Source organism: Desarmillaria tabescens, assembly GCF_030435595.1.
Source record: "Desarmillaria tabescens strain CCBAS 213 chromosome Unknown EV420scaffold_6, whole genome shotgun sequence".
In the NCBI taxonomy this organism is placed as follows: Eukaryota; Fungi; Basidiomycota; class Agaricomycetes; order Agaricales; family Physalacriaceae; genus Desarmillaria; species Desarmillaria tabescens.
This window is the reverse complement of record NW_026848305.1, coordinates 205,626-228,366: the sequence shown is the minus strand read 5'-3', so window position 1 is coordinate 228,366 and position 22,741 is coordinate 205,626. Positions and strand designations below refer to the sequence as shown.

Sequence of the window (22,741 nt, the reverse complement as noted above, 5' to 3'; positions counted from 1 at the left end):
ATGGTGATAGTGATATACCCTCGTGCCTTTGCCTCCTAGCTTGGTCTTCTCCATGTCCTGACTCCACCACAGTGATGGTGAATCAGAACACCATTCCTGAGTCCCCCCCCCCCCCCCCCCCGCGGACTGATACTGCCCCTACTTGGACATCGACATAAATCCCTGTTGTTCTCTGTATGAGGGCATCTCCCTTCCCAAGACGACCACTCGAGGTTACGTCCCCCGTTGCCCAAGGTTATCTCCTTCGTTCACGCCATCCCCACCCTTGAAACCCCTTCATATCGGCATCCTCCTCCTCCAAAGAGGTCCTTAGCATCCCTGGTGTTGAAGCCGCTGCCCTGGAATGGAACTATGGGTCGTTAGCGTAACTGGAAGAACTCGACCTTGGAGTTGGCCCTCACCCCATTCCCCATTGTCCATTTTTCTTTAACTTATATAAATTTTTTTAATCATTCAAATATTTTTCTTGTAGCGTATCTGTTGTATTAGTTCTCCCAAATATTTATAATTACTTGGTCTAGTGGTCAAAATGTCTTCCTGATGATGTCGCATTTGGCATATTGAAGGTGCAGAGTTTGACTCTTGTGGTGATCATTTATTTTTGTAGCCGGGCAACTTCAAAGGAAAAGCTCAGGGGCCAGGGCCTCAGCCGCGTTTGTCTTTAGCAATTTAGCGGTGCTGAAAGTGGCAGACTCAGGGAGGGTCAACGTCGCGTCCTGGATGGCTGGATGTCATTGTAACTTCTTACTTTACATGCATTTCACTTCTAGGTCACTAAGAGTCTATGTTTGGATACCAGATTAACGCTTTACCTGACCCTGCACATTTTTGTTCCAGCTGATGACTTTTTTCCTTCTGTGTTTCGAAGGCGGCTTGAGCTTTCTGAGCTTTCTGTTGGAGATTGCAGTCATTGGGAGACTCTAATGATGCCCTATGAGCACGGCGATATTGCTCATGACGATTTCGAAGTTGCTGATTCTGTTTCTCGATCGCGGCATCCACTTTGTCCAGGATACCTGATTGGGAGCATGCTGACAAGGTAATTAGAGTGTGACAACATGTATGGGCAGATTCCTCTTACAGAGTCGTTGGAGGGAGCGACTCTCTCTCAGCATGTAATTGGTGGGGTTATTGCATGATAGGATGCCCATGGTACTGTGGACCTAAACAAATTAATGTAATCTGTGAGAGAGAGAGAGAGAAATGAGGTAAACCTGTTGAGCTTTGAGATGCATAAGATCATAATGATGGCCACGGCATATAGCACCAACAAGCAAACATTGTATCCCTTCTCGGTTGACGTCTGCATGCAGTGCTTCAGAGAGATTTGTGGAGGGACTACTGGTGCACCAAATGTCTAAGGGAATTTTGCTTTTGGCCTGACACATTGCTTCCAGTGCGAAACCCGAGTTTATCTTGTCGTCGAGCCATTCTGTCAATATGAATGTTACTCCTTCTCAATAAGAACAGGAAAGAAACCTACGGTTACCAGCAGCTTTTCCTTCCTGCCGAATACGCTGAAGTGTTCCTTCCCAATCCGGGTGCTCGATGCACATCAACGATCTCATGTCGGTTTTGACAGCCTCAGAGACCTTACAGGTGCAAATGTTTCGAGAGATATGCACGGTACATAGTCTCACCAATCGGTGAACATGCTCGTAGTCTGTCAGGTCCACCAGTCGTTTCCAGGGTTCATGAAGGTCCAAAGTACTATGCGGCAGTTCCTCCTGAGCTATCTGCTGCAGGTGCATGCCTAAACCTGGTTTTTCCGTTCAGTACTCTGAGAGGAAAGACATGATAGGAAAGACGTGATAAGAAAAAACCTTTTGCCTGGCCACGGTCCTGATCGATCCCCCAATGACAAATTCCTTGATGGGAAGAGAGGTTTGGAGAGTGCAGATGGTGATATTGGATATCCTTTCCCGTGTCTTCAAAGACTATACGACGAATTTGATTGAAAAGAAACTTGTGGGCCACAGCAGACTGTGAGTTCATGAATGCGCGACAGAAAACAATGGCTGCTACAGTGTGAAATCAAGAACGGAAAGTAGAGACACAAAGAACATACATGAATGAGACTTAGAATCAAAAGACACCAATTCAAATTCTTTGTATCCGGCGACTCTTTTAAAAGCGATGTCGCTTTGAACATGCGTGGCCTGGACAAGATCGTGGCTGCACTGTTGTTAGCCACTAACTCTAATCGACTTAGATCGTGCTAGGATTGCTACTCGCACTTCGGTAGGTGATACGCTAGCAAGTCAAAGGTGACAAAAGGCGGTGGGGCAGATAGTCAGAAGACCGGAGTTCGATGTTAGGTAGAATTAACCTTAGCCGAAGCTGGGGTTTGAACCAGCTGAGGCTCTACTTAAATACAAATGGATGTACTAATAATAGTACTGTGAGAAACCGTCCGTGGTGATCGCTCTTGCATCACTGCGCTGAGTAAGAAAAGGAAAGAAAAGAAAAGAAGAAAATGAATAAACCGTAACATTACCCCCTCCCTAAGACTCGTTCGTCTCGAATGAGCTGTTTGACCTCTCTCCGGTACTGGACGTTGATTGTTGGGATTGGGAGTAGAAAGACCAGGTGTCATCATCTGTGTCTTCTTCTTCCTCGGTATCTGTGTCCCAGTTTTCACGTATGCGTTCAAGGTTTTGGAGATTGACCTCTTCTTTGTCATCGGGACAGTCATCTGGGAGATTAATGTTATCAATGATTTCGGACGGAGGATAAGAGTTTTGTTGAGCGTCAGAGTGTTTTGGATTTGTACACTTGGATGAATAAACCGTGATGATGTCGGTGACACATGGGGGTGTCAGGATCATGGTATTCGACCGGCAAGTTATGAGGTATCTTGTCGTCAAAGCCGATTGTCTTCCCCCTTCCATCTACCGTCCACACCATCTTCTGCATACGGGCTTCGTAGTCGTTGACGAGTTCCTCGGCATTGGCCATGTCGGAACGCTTTACCCACGAGTTCTCCTCCGTTGGGTATCCTTTCCATTTTACCAAATACTCGGTAATGGTCCGGCGAGTCCGTCCACGACCAACGATACGATCTCTTTCCCCCACAATGCTCTCAACTTCGTACTCCTCTTCATCGTCGATGAGCTCTGGGGGCGGTCGTTCAGGGCGTGGTTGGTTTGGAAACTCGGGCGGATGGTATGGAGTTAAAAGGGACTCGTTGAAACGATTATGAATGTGCCATTTCGCGGGGAGCTGTAACTCGTATGCTGATGCTCCTTTCTTGGCTAGAATTGCGAAAGGCCCCACTCGTCGGTCTCCTAACTTCTTCGTTGGACGGGGGAGGTTCAGGTTGGTAGAATCCAACCACACCTTGTCGCCGACGCGATATTGCACCGCCTCCCCTTTACGCTTGTCATAGGTCTTCTTCATTGAGTTGGCTGCCTGCTGGAGCGACTCTTTCGCCTTTTCCTGAACTTCTTGAATCCCTTGGACCAATTTCGATGCGGCTGGCACTGCGCCTTGATGTTGAGCAGTCTTGATGACCTGCCCGTCACGTCCAAAAACTACTTTGTATGGAGAAAAGCCCGTGGCGGAGTGTGCGTGGTTATTGTGGGTGAAAGCCGTGAGCGGTAACCACTCGCTCCAGTCATCCTGTCGATAGCTGACGAACATCTTGAGGTACTTCTCGATTTCTTGGTTGACCCTCTCTGTCTGTCCGTCAGTTTGCGGGTGGTAAGCCGTCGATGGGTTTCCCGTTACTTGGAGGAGGGCGTAGAACTCCTTCATAAACTTTGATACGAAAATCGCCCCCCTGTCCGAGATGACTTTCTCAGGCATGACGCCATAGGGTACATAGACATAATCCCGCAGGATCTTGGCGAATCCTAGGGATGAGAGCTCCTCGGTGCATGCGATGGGTATAATAGTTTTGGAGAATCTGTCAACAATGACTAAGATAGAATTGTTCCCCTTGGAGTCCGGGAGCTTGGTGATCATGTCGACGGAAATGTGCGTCCAGGGCCAAGTCGGGACCTCGTTCGGATGAAGGGGCGCCCGCTTGGGGTGACGGTCCGCCTTGGTTCTTTGGCAGACCTCGCACCCTTTTACATAGACTTCCACCTCCGAGCGCATTCGGGGCCACCAGTAGTCTCGCAATAGGAGCTCCTTCGTTTTCTCTATTCCCGGATGTCCTGCCGTTATATGGTCATGGCGTAAGGCTATGATTTCACCTCTGAGCTGCTTGTCTTTGGGCACGTAAATGCGCCCATCGTACCATAGCAATTCTTGGTCCTGCGAGACCCCTTTTTCGTGGTTAAGGGAGTCAGAGATGCCCCGGTCCCACTTACGGGGGTCATGAGTGGCTAATTTGATCTTCTCGTGCAGTTCCTCCATGGTGGGCATGACGAGGGCCCGGAAGTGAGCTGGTTGGAGGACTGTTACATCCCGATTGTCTTGTTTTCCTTGATCGTGATCCGCTCGTCTGGACAATAGATCGGCTTTACGGTTTTGGGCCCCTGGTTTGTGGTGCAAGGTGAACTGATACTCCGCGAGTTCGGTCACCCATCGGGCTTGACGCCGATTAAGCTTTTGGGGTTTTCGAAAGTATTGCAGGTTGGAGTGATCCGTCCAGATCTCGAAGTCCTCTCGGGCACCCATAAGGTATTGCCGCCACTCCTCCAATGCAATCATGATGGCAAGGAGCTCCTTGTCATAGATCTCGTAGTTGCGTTCTGTAACCGATAACGCTTTGGAAAGGAAGGCCACTGGCCGCCACTTCTCTTCTTGCCATTGGGATAATACCGCGCCAATGGCTCCTTCACTAGAGTCGGCCTCTACTCGGAATTTTCCTTCATCGAGCGGGATGGCTAGAACCACATCTTCGCAGAATAACTCTTTGATTTTCTCAAATGCCTTCTGCTGAGCTTCTCCCCACTTCCACTCCACCTTCCCCGTGAGGGCCATGAGGGGTCGAACATGCTTGCTGTAGTTGCGGATGAACCATCGGTAAAAGTTGCAGAAGCCTAGGAAGGACTGTAGCTCCTGCTTCTTCGTCGGCACAGGCCAGTCCAGCAGGCCGGCGATCTTGACCGGGTCCATGCGAATCTTCCCTTCGCTGATGAGTACGCCCAGATATTCTGTCTCCTCTACCTCGAATTCGCATTTTTCGGCTTTGAGAAACAGGTTGTTTTCTCGTAGAATTCGGAGTACTTCTCGTACGATACATCGGTGGTTCTTCTTGTCTTTGGACGCAATGAGTATGTCATCCAGGTATACTGACACTTCTCCCACGGTGATGAGATCCTTGAAAAGGTCATTCATCATCCACTGGAAAGTGGCTGGCGAGTTTGTGAGACCGAAGAACATCACTAGCAGTTCGTAAAGGCCGCGGTTAGTTCGAAAAGCGGCCTTCCATTCATCCCCTTGTTTTATCCGGACATTGTTGTACCCCCACCGTACGTCTAGCTTGGTGAAGTACTTGGCCTTCTTCAGCCGGTCCATGAGCTCCCTGATGAGTGGTAATGGGTACCGGTTTTTAATGGTCATCTCGTTGAGCTTGCGATAATCTTGGACCGGGCGAAGCTTTCCGTCCTTCTTTTTAACGAAGAAGAACGGGGAGGCCATGGGAGATTTGGAGGCCTGAATGCATCCAGTGGACAAGTTCTCGTCTAAAAACTTGTCCAACTCCTCCTGCTCCGTGGGATTAAGGGGGTAGACCTTACAATCCAGGTTGGCGTCGGCATTGGGAATCAGCTCAATAGCGTGGTCCCATGGCTTTCGGGGTGGTAATTCGTCGAAGTTCTCTTTGGCGAATACGTCCTCGAATTCTCTATATTCTTCTGGTACGATCTCTTCGAAAGACTTAGGGGTCTTTCGGGCATTGGCCTGAGCGGCCAGTTCATTTGCTTTGGTCCCCATGGCGCGCACATGGAACGCCTCCTCGAAATCTATTACCAAAATGGTATCCCCTTCTTCGTATTCTTCCCAGCGGGACGAGGGGTCCGTATCTGGGAGTGAAAAAGGGATCTTGCGACACGTACAGCGGGCTAAGGTGACAGCCCCAGTATCCCAATCGATCAATGGGTTGTGTCTTTGCAACCAGTCGTGTCCAAGGAATAGGGGAGTTGAGCCTAGATCGACCACGGCTAGTTCGATCCGTTCCACGTGGTCTCCGATGCGAAGCCGCACCTCGGCATATTCCGTGATGTCGCCTCCTTTGTTTCGAGTCCCGTCGGCATTGTACACCGGGACGGGTCGAGCCGCCTTTTTGAGATTAAGGGCGTGATTCTGGGCCCAGGCTCGGTCTATAGAACTGCCGGTGGCTCCGCTGTCCACCAGCGCCTTCACCGAGTGTGTCTCCCGAGTGTCTAGGGTTTCCAACTGCACGGTGATTGATACATTCCGTCCTTTCCTCCCTCGTATGTACATGGGGGGTTTGGTAAGATCTTCCATCCACTCCCACCTACTCCTGGCTTCTGTGGCCGTCTCGGGTTGCTCCTTGAGCACCTCCCACAGATCAACTGTCACCTCCTCCTGCCATCGAGGATGTACCCACCGATTAAGGGTGGCACGGGCCGCCGCCTCACTAGTTGCGAGGCGTAACGCCCTTCGGGTCCAGTGCGGTCTGAACAGCTCGTAGTAGGTGTCCAGTACGGGCTTCCATTCTTCGGGTCGTGATATGACGTCAGGGGGTATCAGGGTTTCCGTACGCGGTATGCGGACCGGGATATCGGACCGCAAATGGGCTTCTTCATCTTCCACCTCTTCTACAGAAACGCGGGGCTTCGTACTCGTGAGTGGCAGTTGGTCACCGGGCCGGTCGGTAAGGCCCCTCGGCGGCATTTGGTCACCTTCCGACGAGTGGGTGGAGGAGGGTTCACTACCCTGTGTTCGGCCCTGGCCAAGGGCGCTTGTGCGCGGCGTTGTAACCTCCACGGTGATTCCGTACTTAACCTCATTCCTAACGCCGGCGGTACTCTCGGAAACTCTAGGCAAACACACACATATTGGCTCGTCGAGGGGGTCGGCATCGTTTGTGGATGAGGCCACTACTAAATGTAGGTGGTCTCCTCGAGTCCCAGCCTCAGCTGCTTTTCCGCCACTGACGAGAGGAACAGCCTGCTCTACATCTGAACAGGTAGGCCCGTCCGTCGGAGTCATCGGCCGATTCTCCCTGCCGGGGCAACGACCACCACGTCTGGCGTCCATCTTATCCTGACCTGAGGCGCTCGCTGGGTTCTCCAGAACTTCCCCCATTCGGTCAGGCGGGGGTGTCAGAGGTGGACCAGCCCCTAGGGGTTCATTGTCCATCGCTGACTGCGTAGAACGGCGGAAATCCCCTCCTACGCCATGGTCGTTTTGCGATTCCATATCCTTAGTTCCTTCTATCGGTAACACGGCGAAAAAGTTTGTGTATTGCTCGAACGGGGTACCTACATACGTAGTATAAGTCCGACTACTATTACAAGAGTGCGCACCAGATGAAACTAAGTCCTTTGCCGACGCCGTCGAATCGCTTATTTCAACGCCGGCTTGTCTTTTGACGACTCATCCTCCTTCTCCTTGACCTCTTCGATCTTGGTATCCTTTCCCAATTCCTCCTTCTCGGCTTCAGCAAGTAGTTGGCGCAAGCGAGCGACGTTGGGCTTTTTGCGAGGTGGGAGTTTGACGGGGATCCACTTGGACTTGTCGTCAGGGCACTTGTGCTTCGGGCTCCACCCGGTGTTCCCACACTTGAAGCATCGCTTGTCGGACCGAAGTTTATCGATCTCCATTGGTTGCCCTGCTCCACCGTACGTGGTTCCCGTGGCGTCCTTCTTGTCGCCGCTGGAACCCGATCCCTTCGATTGATTGCCTCAACCTGAACCGCCTTGGTTCGGGGAGGTCTTACTGGCGAGGCCCTGAGCCACGTCGTATCGATAGTTGGCGTCGATCCTCAGGACTCGCGCCTTCCATTGCGCATAGGTTGTGGGGCGCTCATTGTCCCCATGCATAACTGTCTTGCGTACTGTCGGCCTAATCGCCGCTTCCACTGCTTCGAACATCTGTTTTTCATCACCAAACTCGCCGCACTTGTGGGCCAGCCTTTCGAACTTCGCGAAGAATTCGACTGCGCTTTTGAACTCCGCTTGTCGAACCTTCTTCCATTCCGCCTTCCAGATAGCGACTTCCGCTACTTCTCGGAATTCCTGCGTGATGTCTCGGGAGAATTCCGCCCAAGTAGGGAATCTCCAATGCCCCTGGTCGTCCCGATAACGGTAATATTGATCGCCCCACCACTGTTTCGCCTTTTCCCATAGATATCCTTGCACGAAAGTGATCCGATAGGGGTTCTGGCCCTGATCGTTCATTGTGAAGTGCAGCGGGAATACCTGAAAGTACATTTCACAGTGGTGGAGGAATCGATTGATGTCCTCAGACTCCCCTGTAAAGTACTCGGGTTGCGTGATGAGTTTGGGTTTCACATCATTCCACGGGTTATTGTCCTTACCCGCCGCCAACATCCAAGGCGGTATGGGATCCGGTGGGGAAGGTACTGGAGGTGGCACGGGAGGATTAGGGGGTCGCGGGAGCGACCGCAATCAGTAATTATCCCCGGGCAGGGGATAGTCGCCTGGGTACACTGGCCTCTGTGGAGGCTGCACTGGTGGTGGAAAGGGCTGCTCGGGTTGCTTGCCCTTGTTTGAGGGTCCGGCGCCCGGGTCGTCCATGTCATCATCGTCGTCGGGTCCTGCACCTGCCCAGAACTGCTCGGTTTCAAGCGGGTTAGGCATTGGCTGGGGTCGCCGATAAGGCGCGCAGCCCGGCTGTTGGTTGTTAGGGAACACCTGGTTCCATACTACGGCGGCCTTGTGCCACGTCTCTACTTCCAGGATGTTCTTCATCAAGTAAACGTCCCCTAGGGACTTCGCGTATCGATAATCTTCTCCCGCCTCCGTGAGGAGCCACTGGGAGTCCTTCTCCATATCCTCCATCATAATTTCATATAGGCCATGCCATGGTAGGATATTAAATATTGTGGGCCGAGGGGCTAGGGGGTCGACTAGGACCGTCCGAACTGCCCTCATCACCTCGGTCTCGAGGGAGCTGTTGGGCGGCCGACTCAGCATTCTTTGCCTCCTTCCTCTCTCGGGCGATGCGGTCGATCTCCCTGTTTCTTCTCCACCTCCCGATGTCGGAGTCGGGATCGCTGATCTCGTCCTGGTAGGCGTTCCAGGCTCTCCTTCTGGCCTCGAGGTCGGTGCCGGCTCTTCGAACGGCTCCGGAATACCGAACGGCGGCGGCGCGGATTCGATTCTCGACCTCGGCGTTGGTGGCGTCGGGCTCGAGGGGTAAGTCCCACCAGCCTCCTCGTCCCTGGAGCGCGTCTTCTTCAGCCCACCTGATGCGTGCATCATGTGCTCTTCCTTGCTCCATTCTGGCCTCGATCTCTGGGGCGAGTCGGGCTCGCTGAGGGAGTCCGAGGGACTCGACGTACGTGTGGTAGAGTAGGGGCCACGGACGCTGGGAGGCCGGGACGGGGGTGGCAAAGGCTCAGCCTGGTACTGACGGCTCCCAGTTGGAGACTCCGGCAAGGCGCTCGGCAGCGGTAACTGTTCCAAGTTCCTCGTTGTCGAGGTCTGGGAACTCGCTCCAAAGCTGCCCACTCGTCGGCTCGTGCGAGGAGACGGGGGAGGGGACCGCAGAGGCCTCGGACCCCTCAGGGATCGGGTCAGGCTCTCTTCTGGGCGCGATTCTGGCCACAGGAGCCTCTTCCCTGTTGTCGGCGTAGACCCAACTGGTCCGGGGGTGCCAGGCGACAGGCTCTCCCCTATCGGTTGGCCAGGACCTTGAAATAGACTGTGAGTCAGCTGTACCGGTGGTAGCCACGGAGGCTCCGAGGCCAAGCTCTCCGGAATCGGTGTCGTAGTCGTCCTCTTTCCTCTGTACAAACCTCCTTCGCTCTGCTCCGAGGTCTGGGTCTCCCCACCTTGCCTCAACCCACCGTGTTGAAGACCTTCCGCTCCAGTTGTCTCCGGTATAGGTAGCATCTTCCTCCGTGTTCGGGTAGATGTCGTTGAGGAGGTCGTCGAGGCGGGTTCTCTCGAACTCGGTGAGCTCGTCCCCTTCGAACTCGGTATCAACCTCTTCTTCGCTCTCGTCCACAGGCCTGGTGACGGGTCTTCGGCCTCCGTCGTGGCTTGACTCGCCTTCGACTGGAGACTGGTCGAAGAGGCCTGGTAGGGGCGAGTCTCCTCGGTCGAGGAATACGCCCCGGGTATCGGTGATGTCGATTGAGTCGACTGCTGCGCTGGAGGCGCTTCTGTAGGAGTTGGTGCTCGACCCTGAGGATCGCGAGCTGGGTCGCGACGATGTGTAGAGGGATCCTCCAGATCCCCCGGAGTTGTTTGATGCGACATTTCCTAGTGTCTGCTGGGATGCCGCGGGTATGTGAATGACTGGTGGCGGGTACGCCGGAGTGCTCGGAACGTAATGGAATGGGAGTTGCGCACGGACTCGTCTCTGTTGTTGAAAACAGCGGCGTAGTCGGTACAAAATAATGGATAAGAAAAAGAGTATAAAAGTCGTGAAGACGGCGAGAATGGAGTCGGACCAGGGCATCCATAAGTGGGCTTATCCTTGGCGTAAGTCGACGATTGACCATGCAAGCTGATAGACAGCGAGAATGGTAAGAACAATGAGAAGGGCGATGATCAAGCTGAGGTCGGTCTCGTAATTGGAACCGTTCATCAGCAGGATTTCGCAAGTTTCGTCTGTGGAGGTGCTCGTCAATACCAACAGCAAAACTGTCAATATGGATGCGAGCTGGAGGGCGAGAATGAAGGGTTTCGTGTTTTTAATAATGGCGCAAAAATCCGACCCAGAGCAACAGGAGTAGTCCTGCAAACACTGGGGATGGGACGTATGCGCAAGCGAGGAACACTCGAAGGATGGTTACAATAACCAATCCCAGAGGGTCGTTGAGGAGGAATCGCAACACGGAAAGTGCCACGACAATGAAGAGAATGACAGGGAAAATGTTGGGCAACGGTAAGTCGTTGGGCAACAGAAGACGAGCTTCGGCTAAATGTTAGCCACTAACTCTAATCGACTTAGATCGTGCTAGGATCGCTACTCGCACTTCGGTAGGCGATACGCTAGCAAGTCAAAGGCGACAAAAGGCGGTGGGGCAGATAGTCAGAAGACCGGAGTTCGATGTTAGGTAGAATTAACCTTAGCCGAAGCTGGGGTTTGAACCAGCTGAGGCTCTACTTAAATACAAATGGATGTACTAATAATAGTACTGTGAGAAACCGTCTGTGGTGATCGCTCTTGCGTCACCGTGCTGAGTAAGAAAAGGAAAGAAAAGAAAAGAAGAAAATGAATAAACCGTAACAACTGTGGCATCATACATATGATGATTTTGAACGTGTGGTCCTGATCGCTGAGTGGAAGCGGGTCTTCTGGGTCATGGTAGTTGGCTAATGTGTCCAACTCACTCCATGGTAACTCTTCAACAAGGCGAATATAGACTTCCCCAGGTGAAGAGATCAGACCCTCTTGGTTTTGAAGGTGGATTACACCTGAGAAAAAACAGTCACCGATGAGATTAGGATGGAGGGGTCAATGTCTTACCTTGCAAGCCCGTGCCTTCTGGGAACTGGCGTTTCACTGATGTATTGATGAGGGAGGCAAGATGATCAAGGTTTGCCAGAGAAGGATGAAGGTCTGTCGCCATTGGGTGTGGAAAGTCTGGAAGGGACTTCCTCAGGAATGAGCGAAAAAGGGGGTGCCTCAGAAGGCAACGGGGAGTAAGATCAGGCAAGTCTGGGCCCATATCCTGAAGCATCTGAGTGAGTTGACACTTCAAAGGGTCCGGTGTAGTGGCCGGTAATGGGATGGGGTGAGTATGAGGAGAACAGCAGACAACTAGAACTTTTGGGCATACTTCCCAGTATTCAGGAAGCGGTATATATGCTGTGATCTTGGAATCGCATAATACGTTAATCATTTCGGTCATGAACATTGTTCCGTCTGTTCAGGATCGGTGAGTGTATGCTGGATGCTTGGTTAATACAAGGAAAGGATTTATTTTATCAAAAATGGACATACGGCAGTTAACCTTTATGGAGGAATGATTCCGAACATGACTGCATGGAACCAAAGGTCCAAAACCTTCCTGTTGCACCTTCTGTTCCCAGAAATTGATAGCAGCGGTATCGGCCTGACACAGGGCAGCCAGGTAGTCAAGATTGTACATGCCATCCGATATAGCGTGATTGACGTAGTGCTTTTTAGAATGAATGCTATAATGCTGGCATCTGTATAGGTGAAAAGGTAAGGCATAAGTAAAAGATATTAATAGACATTTGTATGCAATATATGGTTTTCCCAGGTTACTGCTCCATCGCATTTCTATCCTCCCATGGCACTTCTTGGCAATATGCTGTCTGCGGCATGCTTTAGTAGGAGTAATGTCACGTCTGGTGTTCCAAGCCTGTTCAGCATCAGAATAGAAGGTGTCTTCTTGCCGCTCATGAGGGCACCCTCCGTCTCTGATAGCTACCCATAACGCCAAGGTCTTTTGGAAAAGATCCTGCCCAGGAGTAGGTTCTGCTGCAAGAGCCCTTTCCTCCTGAAGTTGAAGCTCCAAAGAGTGTCGGGATGCACCAGTATGCCTTCTGTCTCGGTGATCAGCGGGTACGTAGGGACAGACTTTGACACCCTGACCTGAGGAATGAAAGTCAGAACATAGCCACAAAGAAGCGGCAATCCCTACGTACATGTACGGTATACCCGTTGGCATGGAACCGGCTTACCACAATCATCCTGAAGGAGGTAAATGTGGACATTCTTGCGCCCTGCACTCCCAGGATCGCCTAAAGAATATGCAAAATCCTTCAGAGGGTTGTACACCTGTTTGCCGGAAGACATAGTGAAGAGGTGGCCAATGTTACCACCTCCCATCTCTTCAGAGGTCTCGGGATATTGGATAACCTTGTCTACGGGGTAGTGATACAGAGTCTTCAGCGTGGTGCGGCCGTTCAATTGAATATTGTGTTCGATGCGAGTGGCTGCCAGAGAGGATTCAGATCTACAAAACGGTGATTCTGGAAGGGGATTCAGCAGCTGTTCCAGTCTCAGTGGAGCCATATGCCTGTACCAGAGGAAGGCTAGGATTGTGAAGGCCTTTTGAAGGTGGAGCGGCTAGCATTTACTTGAGAACCATGGTTCTAGGAGCGGAAATGACTAGAATGTCATTCAAAAGATGACGGACAAGCGTCTTTGAATGATTCTCTGATGGGAGGAGCGGGATTAAGATTCTATACAATCTAGGATCATGCCAGTCTAGCTTCTTTGGGACGGATTAGCCCGATGAGGGCGTCGGGGTCACAGCCTGTCACAAGGATGTTGCTTGCTGACTAAGTTGTTTACAGTGTCACGTGCTTTTACTGTCCGGCCGGTGGCTGTACCTTCCGACCCGTCTATCCGCGCCCACGGCTTCCGTGCCTGGGGCCTGGCTTCTTTTCTTCTTTGTCTAAATCGGGATGGTCCCAATCGACCTAGGACTCCGAAACGCAGTTCGACAGAAAAGGTGTCCGATATGAAATGTAAATGGGTACAAATACAAGGAATACCCCAAAGGGTGTAAGTTCAAACCGACAATGAGTACATTCGGAGGCCCGGCTACTAGTACTTATGAATTCGAAAGGGATCGCGGGGACAAACAGTTACGTAGGCAATGGTGAGATAACAGTGACGAACAACTCGGAACTTCGCATATCAGAATAGAGGGGGTAACGTCCATAATACTTAGACACTACTTTTGTACCGGAGGGAGGGCATTTACGAAGATGGATCTGACATCTACCCTTAATTATAGTAGAAGTAGAAGGTAGATGATGGGATCTAGGCCGTATCAATGAACTGTCATGATGAGGGGCTGCCCTTCTGAGCCAACTTGTCGATCTCTGCATCTGATAGCCCAACTAGGCGTTGCAGAAGATAATCCACCTGCGACAAAAGTAAATTTGGGTATTCCATAAATAACAAACATATTTACCTCGACCTCTTTTGTCAGTGGGATAATGAAACTCTCGTAAAGTTCCACCACACCAGCAACGTCAATTTTGGATGCCCCATTCACATTTCCGTTGGCTAATTGAGTTCCATCGGAGGCAAAGTCCTGGGCGTACGTCTCTGCCTTTTTCTGTAATCGGATCAGCAGCTTGCGCTCGACTTCTGGTTTTGTTATGAGTGCCTCTAATGCCTCCCGGTTAGGTTTCAGGATGTGCGGAATGAATGCTGCAGGGTCTTGTAAGAACTTGGATTCGGAAACGAATTTGCCTAATCGGAAATGTCAGGACGAAAGGTGGCTACTAGCATAGAGCGGTACCGTAGTGAACCCTTTTACTGATTGCCTGCAGGACTTCGATATCAATTGTTGCAGCGCTTCCATAATTGCCGTCATCTTCATACTCCTCGTCTCCGACGATTCCCTTGGCCCGTTTTGAAGCCGCGAGGAGCAGGGTGGCGTGCCGGGTTATACGGGGGACAATGGTGCGGGTGTAGAATGAAAGGATGGATGGATTCACGTTGATATTATTCGGGTACAATATTTGCGGAAAGGATAAGGGCGGTATGATGGGTTCTGGCAGGTCGCTTGAGAAAGGGTATTCGTCTGGACTGAAGGAGAAAAATGAGCATATGGAAATATGAGGACAAGGGGATATGCACCTGGTATATCTTCTTGCCTTGGCTGATAGATAGATGATGATAAGCGACTGGAGCCCCTTTTGGTAACAAATGTGCTCACCGTGAAACGTCTCGGTCTCTTTGAGAAACCATTCTAGCCAGCTACCATTGAATCCGATGTCATGCAATTCCTTGAATGCACCACGCTGATACATGCGAGCATTGTGGACAAACTGGGCCCGCTCGATAAGGGAGAAGATAATGGTATCCTCTAGCCTGACCAGGACAGAACGAATGCGGTCCAACGACAATGGATTGCCGATGGTGAGGTTTGACTGCATTTTCGTGGAACTGCGAGGCTCATTAACAGGCTAACCATGAGATGATGGTGACTTACAGTTCGAAATAGCAAAGTCGAGCTGGCCTTGCACTCCAGTAGTCCAGAGTGTCGGTACGATTCAGCAGGGGACTCAGTTAAAGCTGAAATCGTGGTCGTTGCGGAAGGAGTTGGGAATGGTGATTCGGCCGCGGCTCTGTCGGCCGTCACAGATCAGCGACCACGATCGAATCCCATACGTGCCACCCCGCATTCCTGCCCCGCACAGCAACCTGTTAGAATGCACTAATACCGCGCAACGGACGGAGTTATGTAGTTTCTAGCTCGTTACAGTACATAGCACCCGATGTCAAGTAATTAATCACGATCTCTGGCTGACATTGAATGTGTCGGAGTCTGCAATCCAGGATCCACCTTTGGGTCCCCTACAGCCGCGGTACCTTCATTCATTCAAAACATTTTCCGGTACCGGGTACGGTATTGGCATTTTTGGTAATCAATTCGTATAACTGAGACTCGTAGCGTCTTTGTTGTCCAGGATTCCTGTGTCCTCCAGACGATCAGGACAAGTGCAGCCACACTGAGTAGCTCTTCGGAAGCGTTTCCTCAATGGGTCAATGATAGAGTCATTTCAACACAAGTATCCAGTCTCGACTGTCAAGTACTTCATAGAACTGGCTTGCTCAAATCATTGCCGAGCGTATGAGTGAAAATCTGGATGGAATTTGTCCGAGTCGATTAATATTCTTGCGGGGTTGCAGGGTTGACATGCACGTTAACCGGCAATCTACGGTGGCAAGCGCGATTGACGCTGATTGACGCGTTATCCTTGTACGAACGGTGCATTTATGCGGCACTCGGTCCGACTTCCAATGTTTGTCTATGTATAACAGTAACCTCCCTTTCATGTCAACCGCCAACGACAATTGACTGTCTTTTACCTTCTTCGCGTGATTTGCCACCAAGAATCGCTCTTTTCTGCACATCTATCTCATCTAGAAGCATGATGAGGCGATCCCAAAGTGTACGGAATCAGCCACGCCCATCTTTAGCCCTAATATCCGATGATCTTGGTGTTCTTAGAGAAGGCGACGAGTCGAATGAGGATGTCCTTCGGAAGCAACTGATTGAGAAAGATAGAGAGTGTGATCGGGTTTGTGGCCTCTTTCTCATCTTCCAATATGTTAACTTATTTGTATTCATCAGTTACAAACCCAAGTCCAGCAACTCCAGGCGCAGCTTGCTCAAAGGCCATCATTAGAATCTGTCCAGGAGCTGCAAAAAGAACATAAGAACTTGGAACTCCTTCTTCAAGGAACACAGAGAGAGAATGAGCGTTGTATGGCTGATATCGAAAGGTTCGGTCGTACACAAGGCCCGGGATCGTCCTCGCTGACCCAACTTTCAGAGGAAAGACACGTGAAAAAATGCTGGAACGTGAGTTGGCCCGGTTGGCGGGGGACAATTGGCAGGCAAGGGATCTTTAAGCATATAGGACTTTCACCGTGGCTCATCTTTCGATAGGTATCACTAGACATAGCGCCGAGTCCAGCAGCGTTCCAGCCACATGCCACTCTTTCTGGGCATCGACACTCGCTCCCTTCTGCCGCGTCCGACGCCAGTGGTGACATTAACAACGCGGCGCTGTTAGCGCGTCTTGATCAGATTCGTTTGACCGTTTTGGGAATGGAGCAAAGGGCCTTGCAGAGAGAGGAGAAGCTTAACAAGAATATTCAAGTGGCAGAAGCAGAAGCTCGAAAGTACGAAGATATATCCAAGTCCTTGACTGCGTAGCAAGGTCTGTTCCTCACGATTCATCAACGATACCGCACGATACTGTTACACTATCATTTCAGGCCATGGTCTATTTGTATTATAGCACCCGCAACGTTGGATTTAACGGCAATCTGTATATAAGAGCCCGTATAATATGTTTGTTCGAGTGATTGAAGAGCAGTAAGATCAAGCTTCTGGCATTTCCTAGGACATCGTAGCCATCGAAAGACCATGGGTGCGTTTCAATCGTTTTCAAATTATCTTTCATCTAGTTCTGATTGAAAGGCAAATAGCAAGATTTGGATTATGATAATCCTATGAGTCATTGGATGAATTGCTTGAAATATAACCCCGCCTTTGGTAATGTCTCAACGGAATCCTGTATTGGGGTCCTTTATGGTACTCCGATACTCCACCGACGTGGGAACTGTATTCGTATGGGGACCTCAATTTGCCCCGGGGAATTCCTTTGACTCGCTATATAAACCACGGGATACTTCTTGATCTCTCACCATGGCACCTGCGCCTCTTCTTCAAACTAGTGCCCCTGCACCCACCTCTTTCCCGCAAAAGGCCTCCATGGATGTGGCAGAGGACTATGATGGACAGTATCGCTTTGCTCCCATTCAGGAGTCCCAAGTCTCAAGGGCCATGATCAAGCGGTAGGACGGCACTCCCTCTAGCAGATCTTCGACGAGAACTCAATTTATGATCCTCCATAGGTACTTTGAGACCATGTACGACAGAGCGATTTCCGACGTCGTTATTGTCGGTGCTGGAAGTGCAGGTCTCACCTGTGCTTATCATCTAGCTTCCACTCGCCCCGACCTTAAAGTCACTATTATCGAAGCCAATGTCGCGCCTGGAGGTGGAGCGTGGCTGGGTGGGCAGCTCATGTCTCCCATGGTAAGTCGGGCCATTAGGATCGCTTTCTCGGTTGAATGGCTTTACTTAAAGTTATACTCAGATAATTCGCAAGCCGGCTGACGCATTCCTCAGGGAGCTCGACGTTCCCTACGAGGATGAAGGTCCTTTCGTAGTAGTAAAACACGCAGCGCTGTTCACCTCTACCCTGCTGTCTGCTGTCCTCAAGCTTCCTAACGTCGTTTTGATGAACGCCACGGCCGTAGAGGACCTCATTATCCACGAAGACTTTGCAGGAAAACAACGCGTAGCCGGCGTGGTCACCAACTGGACTCTTGTAGCTCTGAACCATGACACTCAATCGTGCATGGATCCCAACACCATTACTGCACCAGTCATTGTATCCGCTACCGGGCATGACGGACCCATGGGCGCATTTTCCGCCAAGAGGCTCGTCAGCGCGGGTCTCTTGAAAGAGCTGGGAAACATGCGAGGTTTGGATATGAACCGCGCCGAGCCAGCCATTGTGAACAACACTCGCCAGGTAGCTCCGGGCCTTATCATGACTGGTAAATGAGCAACGCTGCCCCACACTGTTTTGATCTGATTGGTATTTCGCAGGCATGGAACTCTCGGAGCACGACGGATCCAACCGAATGGGTCCCACTTTTGGGGCTATGATTGGTAGTGGAATCAAAGCGGCCAAGGAAGCTATTCGTGCTTACGATGCTGCGAAAATCGTAGGTGGAAAAGTCGTTGGATAAGCTGAATGAATGTATAAATGTAAATTGTACTTGTACCAAGAGAATTTTCTTGAATACGTTCGATCATACACGCGATCGTAATCGATGACGCGTCCAGCCCTTACCTAACTTGATACAGTACTACCACCATGGGTATGGAATTGCCTTCACCAGACAGCCCTAGGGAACAAGTCCGTGTCTTGATGGACCGGAAATCCAACATCGAGGCGGAGCTGGAGGCTCAGCTATCTATTCTGAAAGCAAACTCATCGACGCTGCATTCTCCTCTGGTCGACCCGGATGGGTTCCCTCGGGCCGACATCGACATTTACGCGGTACGGGGCGCGCGGATACGCATAATCGAGCTACGGAATGATCTAGCGGCATTGATGAACGAGATTGGGAAGAAGTTGGAGAACATATACGATCCGAGTCTGGTGCCTCAGGAATCGGAGTCGCCTGCTGACACTCCTTTTGCAAGAGTTGACGGAGTGGCACCAGGAAGTCCGGCTGCGGATGCGGTACGCGAATCATCTCTATTCAAGTGTGATTTCTTGTTAACTGCTGTATTCTCAGGGTTTGAAGCGCGAGGATCTCATCGTGAAATTTGGTTCACTTACGGGTCCAACATCCCTACAGGCTGTGGCGGAGGTCGTAGGGGCCAATGAAAACGTCGGCTTGGGTTCCAATTATGCCGTTACATTATCTGATGCTTGCATAGCGGAGTATTTCAATCAGAGCTCTTCGAGACAGTCAGCCGGTTTTCTTCAGCCTAACACCGAGAAAAGGCTGGGGCGGACGAGGGATGCTCGGGTACGTTGTTGTGTTCTTAATTTTTCTGTAGTCAATAACTGGGCCCTCAGTTGCCACATTGTGCCATACACAGCGCCATGATGTTATTCAAGTTATCCAGTAATGATTGTACCACCAACATATTAAATAAAGTCAAGTCAAGTAACAAAGTTGCCGTATGACCGGGATGAGATTCACATGAATCACTATGAAGTTTCACATACTGGGAGTTGGTCGACTTGGATTCACAGTAGGTGATGTTTGACCTTACGGGTTACATCGAAATCTATGAACGAGACACAAACAGGAAGTTTCATTCGATCGGCGATACTAATACACATAAACTTCCATAGCTGCTAGAAATTCTTCGTTGGATTTAATTCGTGCATCGGCTGCACTTGCAGTCGCCGGCGTCGCAAACGCAGCTATATTATCTACTCATCAGCGTAAAGTTCCTTTGACTCGTGTGGAACAGTACTCACGCGTTGCAATTGTTATCGGCTTTAGAGCATTGGCATTGTCCGCCCTCGCAAGAACAGCTGTTCCAATGGGAATATATCCGTCAGCATGTATTGTAGGATGTAAACCAATAGTACTCACGCATTGCAGGCGCACTGGGTGCAGGTGCAGCTAAGATTTGATGAGCATGTAGTCCGTGCGATGGTAAACAAAACGATGCTCACGAAGAACATTTGCACGCAGCGACTGCACAAGCCTGAGTAACTGGGACTTGGGCAATCTGGGTAACAGTAGTGAGGTCAATGCAGAGGGTATAGCTGGAAGCCTGTACGCACAGTGTACATGATTATTGCTTGATGGTTGGCTTGAATGAGTTTCGATGGCTAATGTTGGTGGTACTGGATTTCTGGGACAACTTGCAAGGCGAGAGGCCTTATATATGATTTTTGGGAATAGTAATCAGTATATCCACTAAATCGCGCACAGCCCTGACTGCATCCATAAAATCGCGCAATTACCAATCAAGTGACTGGCACTGATTCGAGCCTATTGGTATTACTAACACAGCAGTCCAATAAATCGCGCATGTCGCGGTATTAACAAAAGACGTAGTAATTCGAGCCACTAAGGTTCATCGAGTGACCAAAATCAACCCAGAATATGTTCAGAAACGAGACATTACAATTTCGCTCTAAACTTTGCGGCATCCGTCCCAAACACAATTGCAGTGTTTGCAGCTTCCCTTTCGGCAGTCGCACCCTGGATGATCTGGACGCCACGTAGGGCGGTCAATGATCCGCCTTCCAGGACCCATCTTTTGAAAACCTCCGAGTCCGTCTGTGCTTCATCCTGATTTGTCTTATGTGACCATATTGCGTGTTCCAGAAGAAACAGACTCGATGCCACGTTTCCGAGTAGAATCAATGCGTGCCTAGGTAGGAGGGACGGTATTTGGGCCTTGTAAGCTAATGCTGCGCCATCTACAGAGTGCTTCAGCGTATCCAAGGCGTCGATGATACGGACCCTAAGATCGTCCGGGCAAGAAGCCATCACTGACTGCGCCCACTGTTGAATGCTAAACAATTCGGCTTGTGTACAGGTTTGTTATGACCTACTGTCGTGAAGGCTATGAGCACCAAAGGGTCTCTAACCGCTCGGACAACATCCAAGGACAGTACTGTCACGGTCCCTTCCCATATTCTATAAAGATATCAGCAACACGTATGTGTTATTGGCATTGTATGACTGACTTTTCCACTAGGCGATCTCTGATAAGCCTCCCTATCTGATTCTCTTCCATATAGCCTGCTCCACCAAGGGTGACCATGGCTTCTTCCATCGCCGCGCAAGCCCTTTCCGCATTGAATGCCTTCACCGTTGGTGTCAACATCCTCACCAACCTCTCTTCTTCCGGTGTAGCCACTTGGCATTCCGCTTTGCCCATCAGTCGAATGACGCCAAAGGTGAGATGCATGAGGGCTCTGTACGTTAAGCTGATATCCGCCAGCTGTGCCACATGCAACGGCGTATCTCGCAAGAGTCCTGTCCCACTTTGAATTCGACGTACGTCCGCGTAAGACGTAGCGATAGCGAGACATCGGCGCAGACTACCAAGTGACGCTATGGAAGACCATAGACGGGTGATGTTCAAGACAGGAGCGATGCTTTTGACACCTTGGTTGAGTTCGCCGACAAGATACGCCTCTGAACCTTCGAGCGAGAGTTCGGCAGTGGGCAAGGCATGCGTGCCAATTTTTGTCTTCAGACGATGTAAGTATACCTTATTACTGGCTGCGTCAGGACGGGGGTCGGAAGGTCGGCGGAGCAAGGGCACTCGCAGGGGAACCAGAAACAGAGAAAGGCCCCGTGAAACGTCTTCGAGTTTACCGGTTCTAGCAAGTGCTACGGCAACGTCACTCTCCGTGGCACTAGAGAACCACTTAAATCCGTTTAGAGAATATTGTAACCCGAGTGTATGCTCGGTCCCAGTAGAAGCCGCTACGGTTTCTGTTTGAGAAACATCCGAACCTCCTGGTCGCTGAGAATACCACCACTACATGAGTCTGCAAGATGAGAGTCGGTTGAAATTCGGGCTTACCTCAGTCATCCACTGGCCGGATACATATGCTAAAGAAGGGTCTCGGCTAATCAAACGCGGAAACACATGCTCCTTCATACCCTTCGTACCCATCAGTTCAATGACTCTGGCTGCACCATCGGTCATACTCAATGGACAAAAGACCTTTGCAAATTATTAATCGTGCTCGATCTCAGAGCGTATTACATACCGTATGTTCATCTCCACTCATCAGGGTGGCTTTTGCAAAACCATAGATCCGACTGTATTCACCATACGTGCGTTCGTAAAAGATGCCAGGAAGGCCTTCGCGCTGGGCGGCAGCCTTGAGTTCCCGGAAACCCTCGCTGGTTCGAAGCTCGTTAACATGACGGCCCCACTGATCATATTGGACGACTTGAGGGTTCGACACATAAGGACCCCAGGCTCTTATGTCTATAAAATGGTGTAACATCGCATAAGAAATATTGATACATCAACGCACTGGTAACCACTTCTTCACCAAAGCGAACAAGATCAGGCAGAATATCCTTCTGCACGCTGAACATTCATGAGCAACGATAACACTCGGAGTTGCGGCTCAAAATTGGTACGCACTCTACCGGAAGAATCCTCTTCAAAAGAGAGGGCAATGCTGGGTCCGTAGTGAAAGCATTTCCTTCAACAAAAGGAGGCTGAAAGGTGAAGAGAATCAAGGTCAACTCGAAGGTGACTGTAGAGGCCTCGCAGACCTGCTGGAATCCTTCTTCGACACGCATAATGTCAGACCGGTAACAGATATCAAAATAGCCGACTGCGCGTTGTTATATACTTTCCATGGTATTGGTATTGGTACCGGCATAAGGTCCCAATAAGGAACGACCATGGTCATGAGCTCTCCTCCGAATTTTCAATTAAGGGTAAGGACCAAAGGAAGAAAATTACGTCACCATTGAATATGAATCCCTTTCTTGTACATGTTGGACTCGGTCTAGTTCAGCCTCAAGCAAAAGCCTCGAAGGCAACTCCCCCTGACAACGACAGCTGGGTATGGACGATAAGCTGGTATGT

General features: G+C 50.5%; 7 protein-coding genes across 7 annotated transcripts; 3 read left to right on the top strand and 4 right to left on the bottom strand.

Moving 5' to 3' along the window:
* Positions 1-617: 617 nt before the first annotated feature.
* Positions 618-1,995, bottom strand: EV420DRAFT_1475775 (uncharacterized protein; the record flags this gene model as incomplete). Its single annotated transcript, XM_060469289.1, has 7 exons — positions 618-724; positions 813-1,031; positions 1,082-1,163; positions 1,215-1,432; positions 1,484-1,592; positions 1,641-1,759; positions 1,824-1,995. The coding sequence occupies 7 exons, from the start codon at positions 1,993-1,995 to the stop codon at positions 618-620; spliced, it is 1,026 nt and encodes a 341-aa protein (XP_060335388.1).
* Positions 1,996-11,557: 9,562 nt separating this feature from the next.
* On the bottom strand, positions 11,558-13,101 carry EV420DRAFT_1263295 (uncharacterized protein; the record flags this gene model as incomplete). Its single annotated transcript, XM_060467163.1, has 3 exons — positions 11,558-11,982; positions 12,061-12,678; positions 12,738-13,101. 3 exons carry the CDS (start codon positions 13,099-13,101, stop codon positions 11,558-11,560), a joined length of 1,407 nt encoding a protein of 468 aa, XP_060335387.1.
* Positions 13,102-13,532: 431 nt separating this feature from the next.
* Positions 13,533-15,398, bottom strand: EV420DRAFT_1035036 (chorismate mutase). The gene is made up of 5 exons (XM_060465427.1): positions 14,765-15,398; positions 14,686-14,707; positions 14,345-14,634; positions 14,012-14,295; positions 13,533-13,962 (listed from the first exon to the last, which is right to left on the bottom strand). Exons 1-5 carry the CDS (start codon positions 14,982-14,984, stop codon positions 13,879-13,881), a joined length of 900 nt encoding a protein of 299 aa, XP_060335386.1. The 5' UTR covers positions 14,985-15,398; the 3' UTR covers positions 13,533-13,878.
* A 483-nt stretch (positions 15,399-15,881) lies between these two features.
* On the top strand, positions 15,882-17,219 carry EV420DRAFT_1302529 (uncharacterized protein). Its single transcript, XM_060468417.1, has 5 exons — positions 15,882-16,133; positions 16,187-16,338; positions 16,389-16,452; positions 16,505-16,991; positions 17,050-17,219. The coding sequence occupies exons 1-4, from the start codon at positions 15,984-15,986 to the stop codon at positions 16,772-16,774; spliced, it is 636 nt and encodes a 211-aa protein (XP_060335385.1). The 5' UTR covers positions 15,882-15,983; the 3' UTR covers positions 16,775-16,991; positions 17,050-17,219.
* EV420DRAFT_1034960 (thiazole biosynthetic enzyme) lies at positions 17,177-18,632 on the top strand. The gene is made up of 4 exons (XM_060465425.1): positions 17,177-17,418; positions 17,479-17,662; positions 17,724-18,189; positions 18,242-18,632. Exons 1-4 carry the CDS (start codon positions 17,270-17,272, stop codon positions 18,382-18,384), a joined length of 942 nt encoding a protein of 313 aa, XP_060335384.1. The 5' UTR covers positions 17,177-17,269; the 3' UTR covers positions 18,385-18,632.
* Positions 18,513-19,257, top strand: EV420DRAFT_1618225 (uncharacterized protein; the record flags this gene model as incomplete). Its single annotated transcript, XM_060475315.1, has 4 exons — positions 18,513-18,884; positions 18,940-19,035; positions 19,085-19,176; positions 19,227-19,257. The coding sequence occupies 4 exons, from the start codon at positions 18,513-18,515 to the stop codon at positions 19,255-19,257; spliced, it is 591 nt and encodes a 196-aa protein (XP_060335383.1).
* An 812-nt stretch (positions 19,258-20,069) lies between these two features.
* Positions 20,070-22,522, bottom strand: EV420DRAFT_1034981 (acyl-CoA dehydrogenase/oxidase). Its single transcript, XM_060465426.1, has 8 exons — positions 22,423-22,522; positions 22,289-22,365; positions 22,176-22,231; positions 21,903-22,126; positions 21,713-21,856; positions 20,865-21,652; positions 20,730-20,814; positions 20,070-20,679 (listed from the first exon to the last, which is right to left on the bottom strand). Exons 1-8 carry the CDS (start codon positions 22,447-22,449, stop codon positions 20,293-20,295), a joined length of 1,788 nt encoding a protein of 595 aa, XP_060335382.1. The 5' UTR covers positions 22,450-22,522; the 3' UTR covers positions 20,070-20,292.
* Positions 22,523-22,741: the final 219 nt, after the last annotated feature.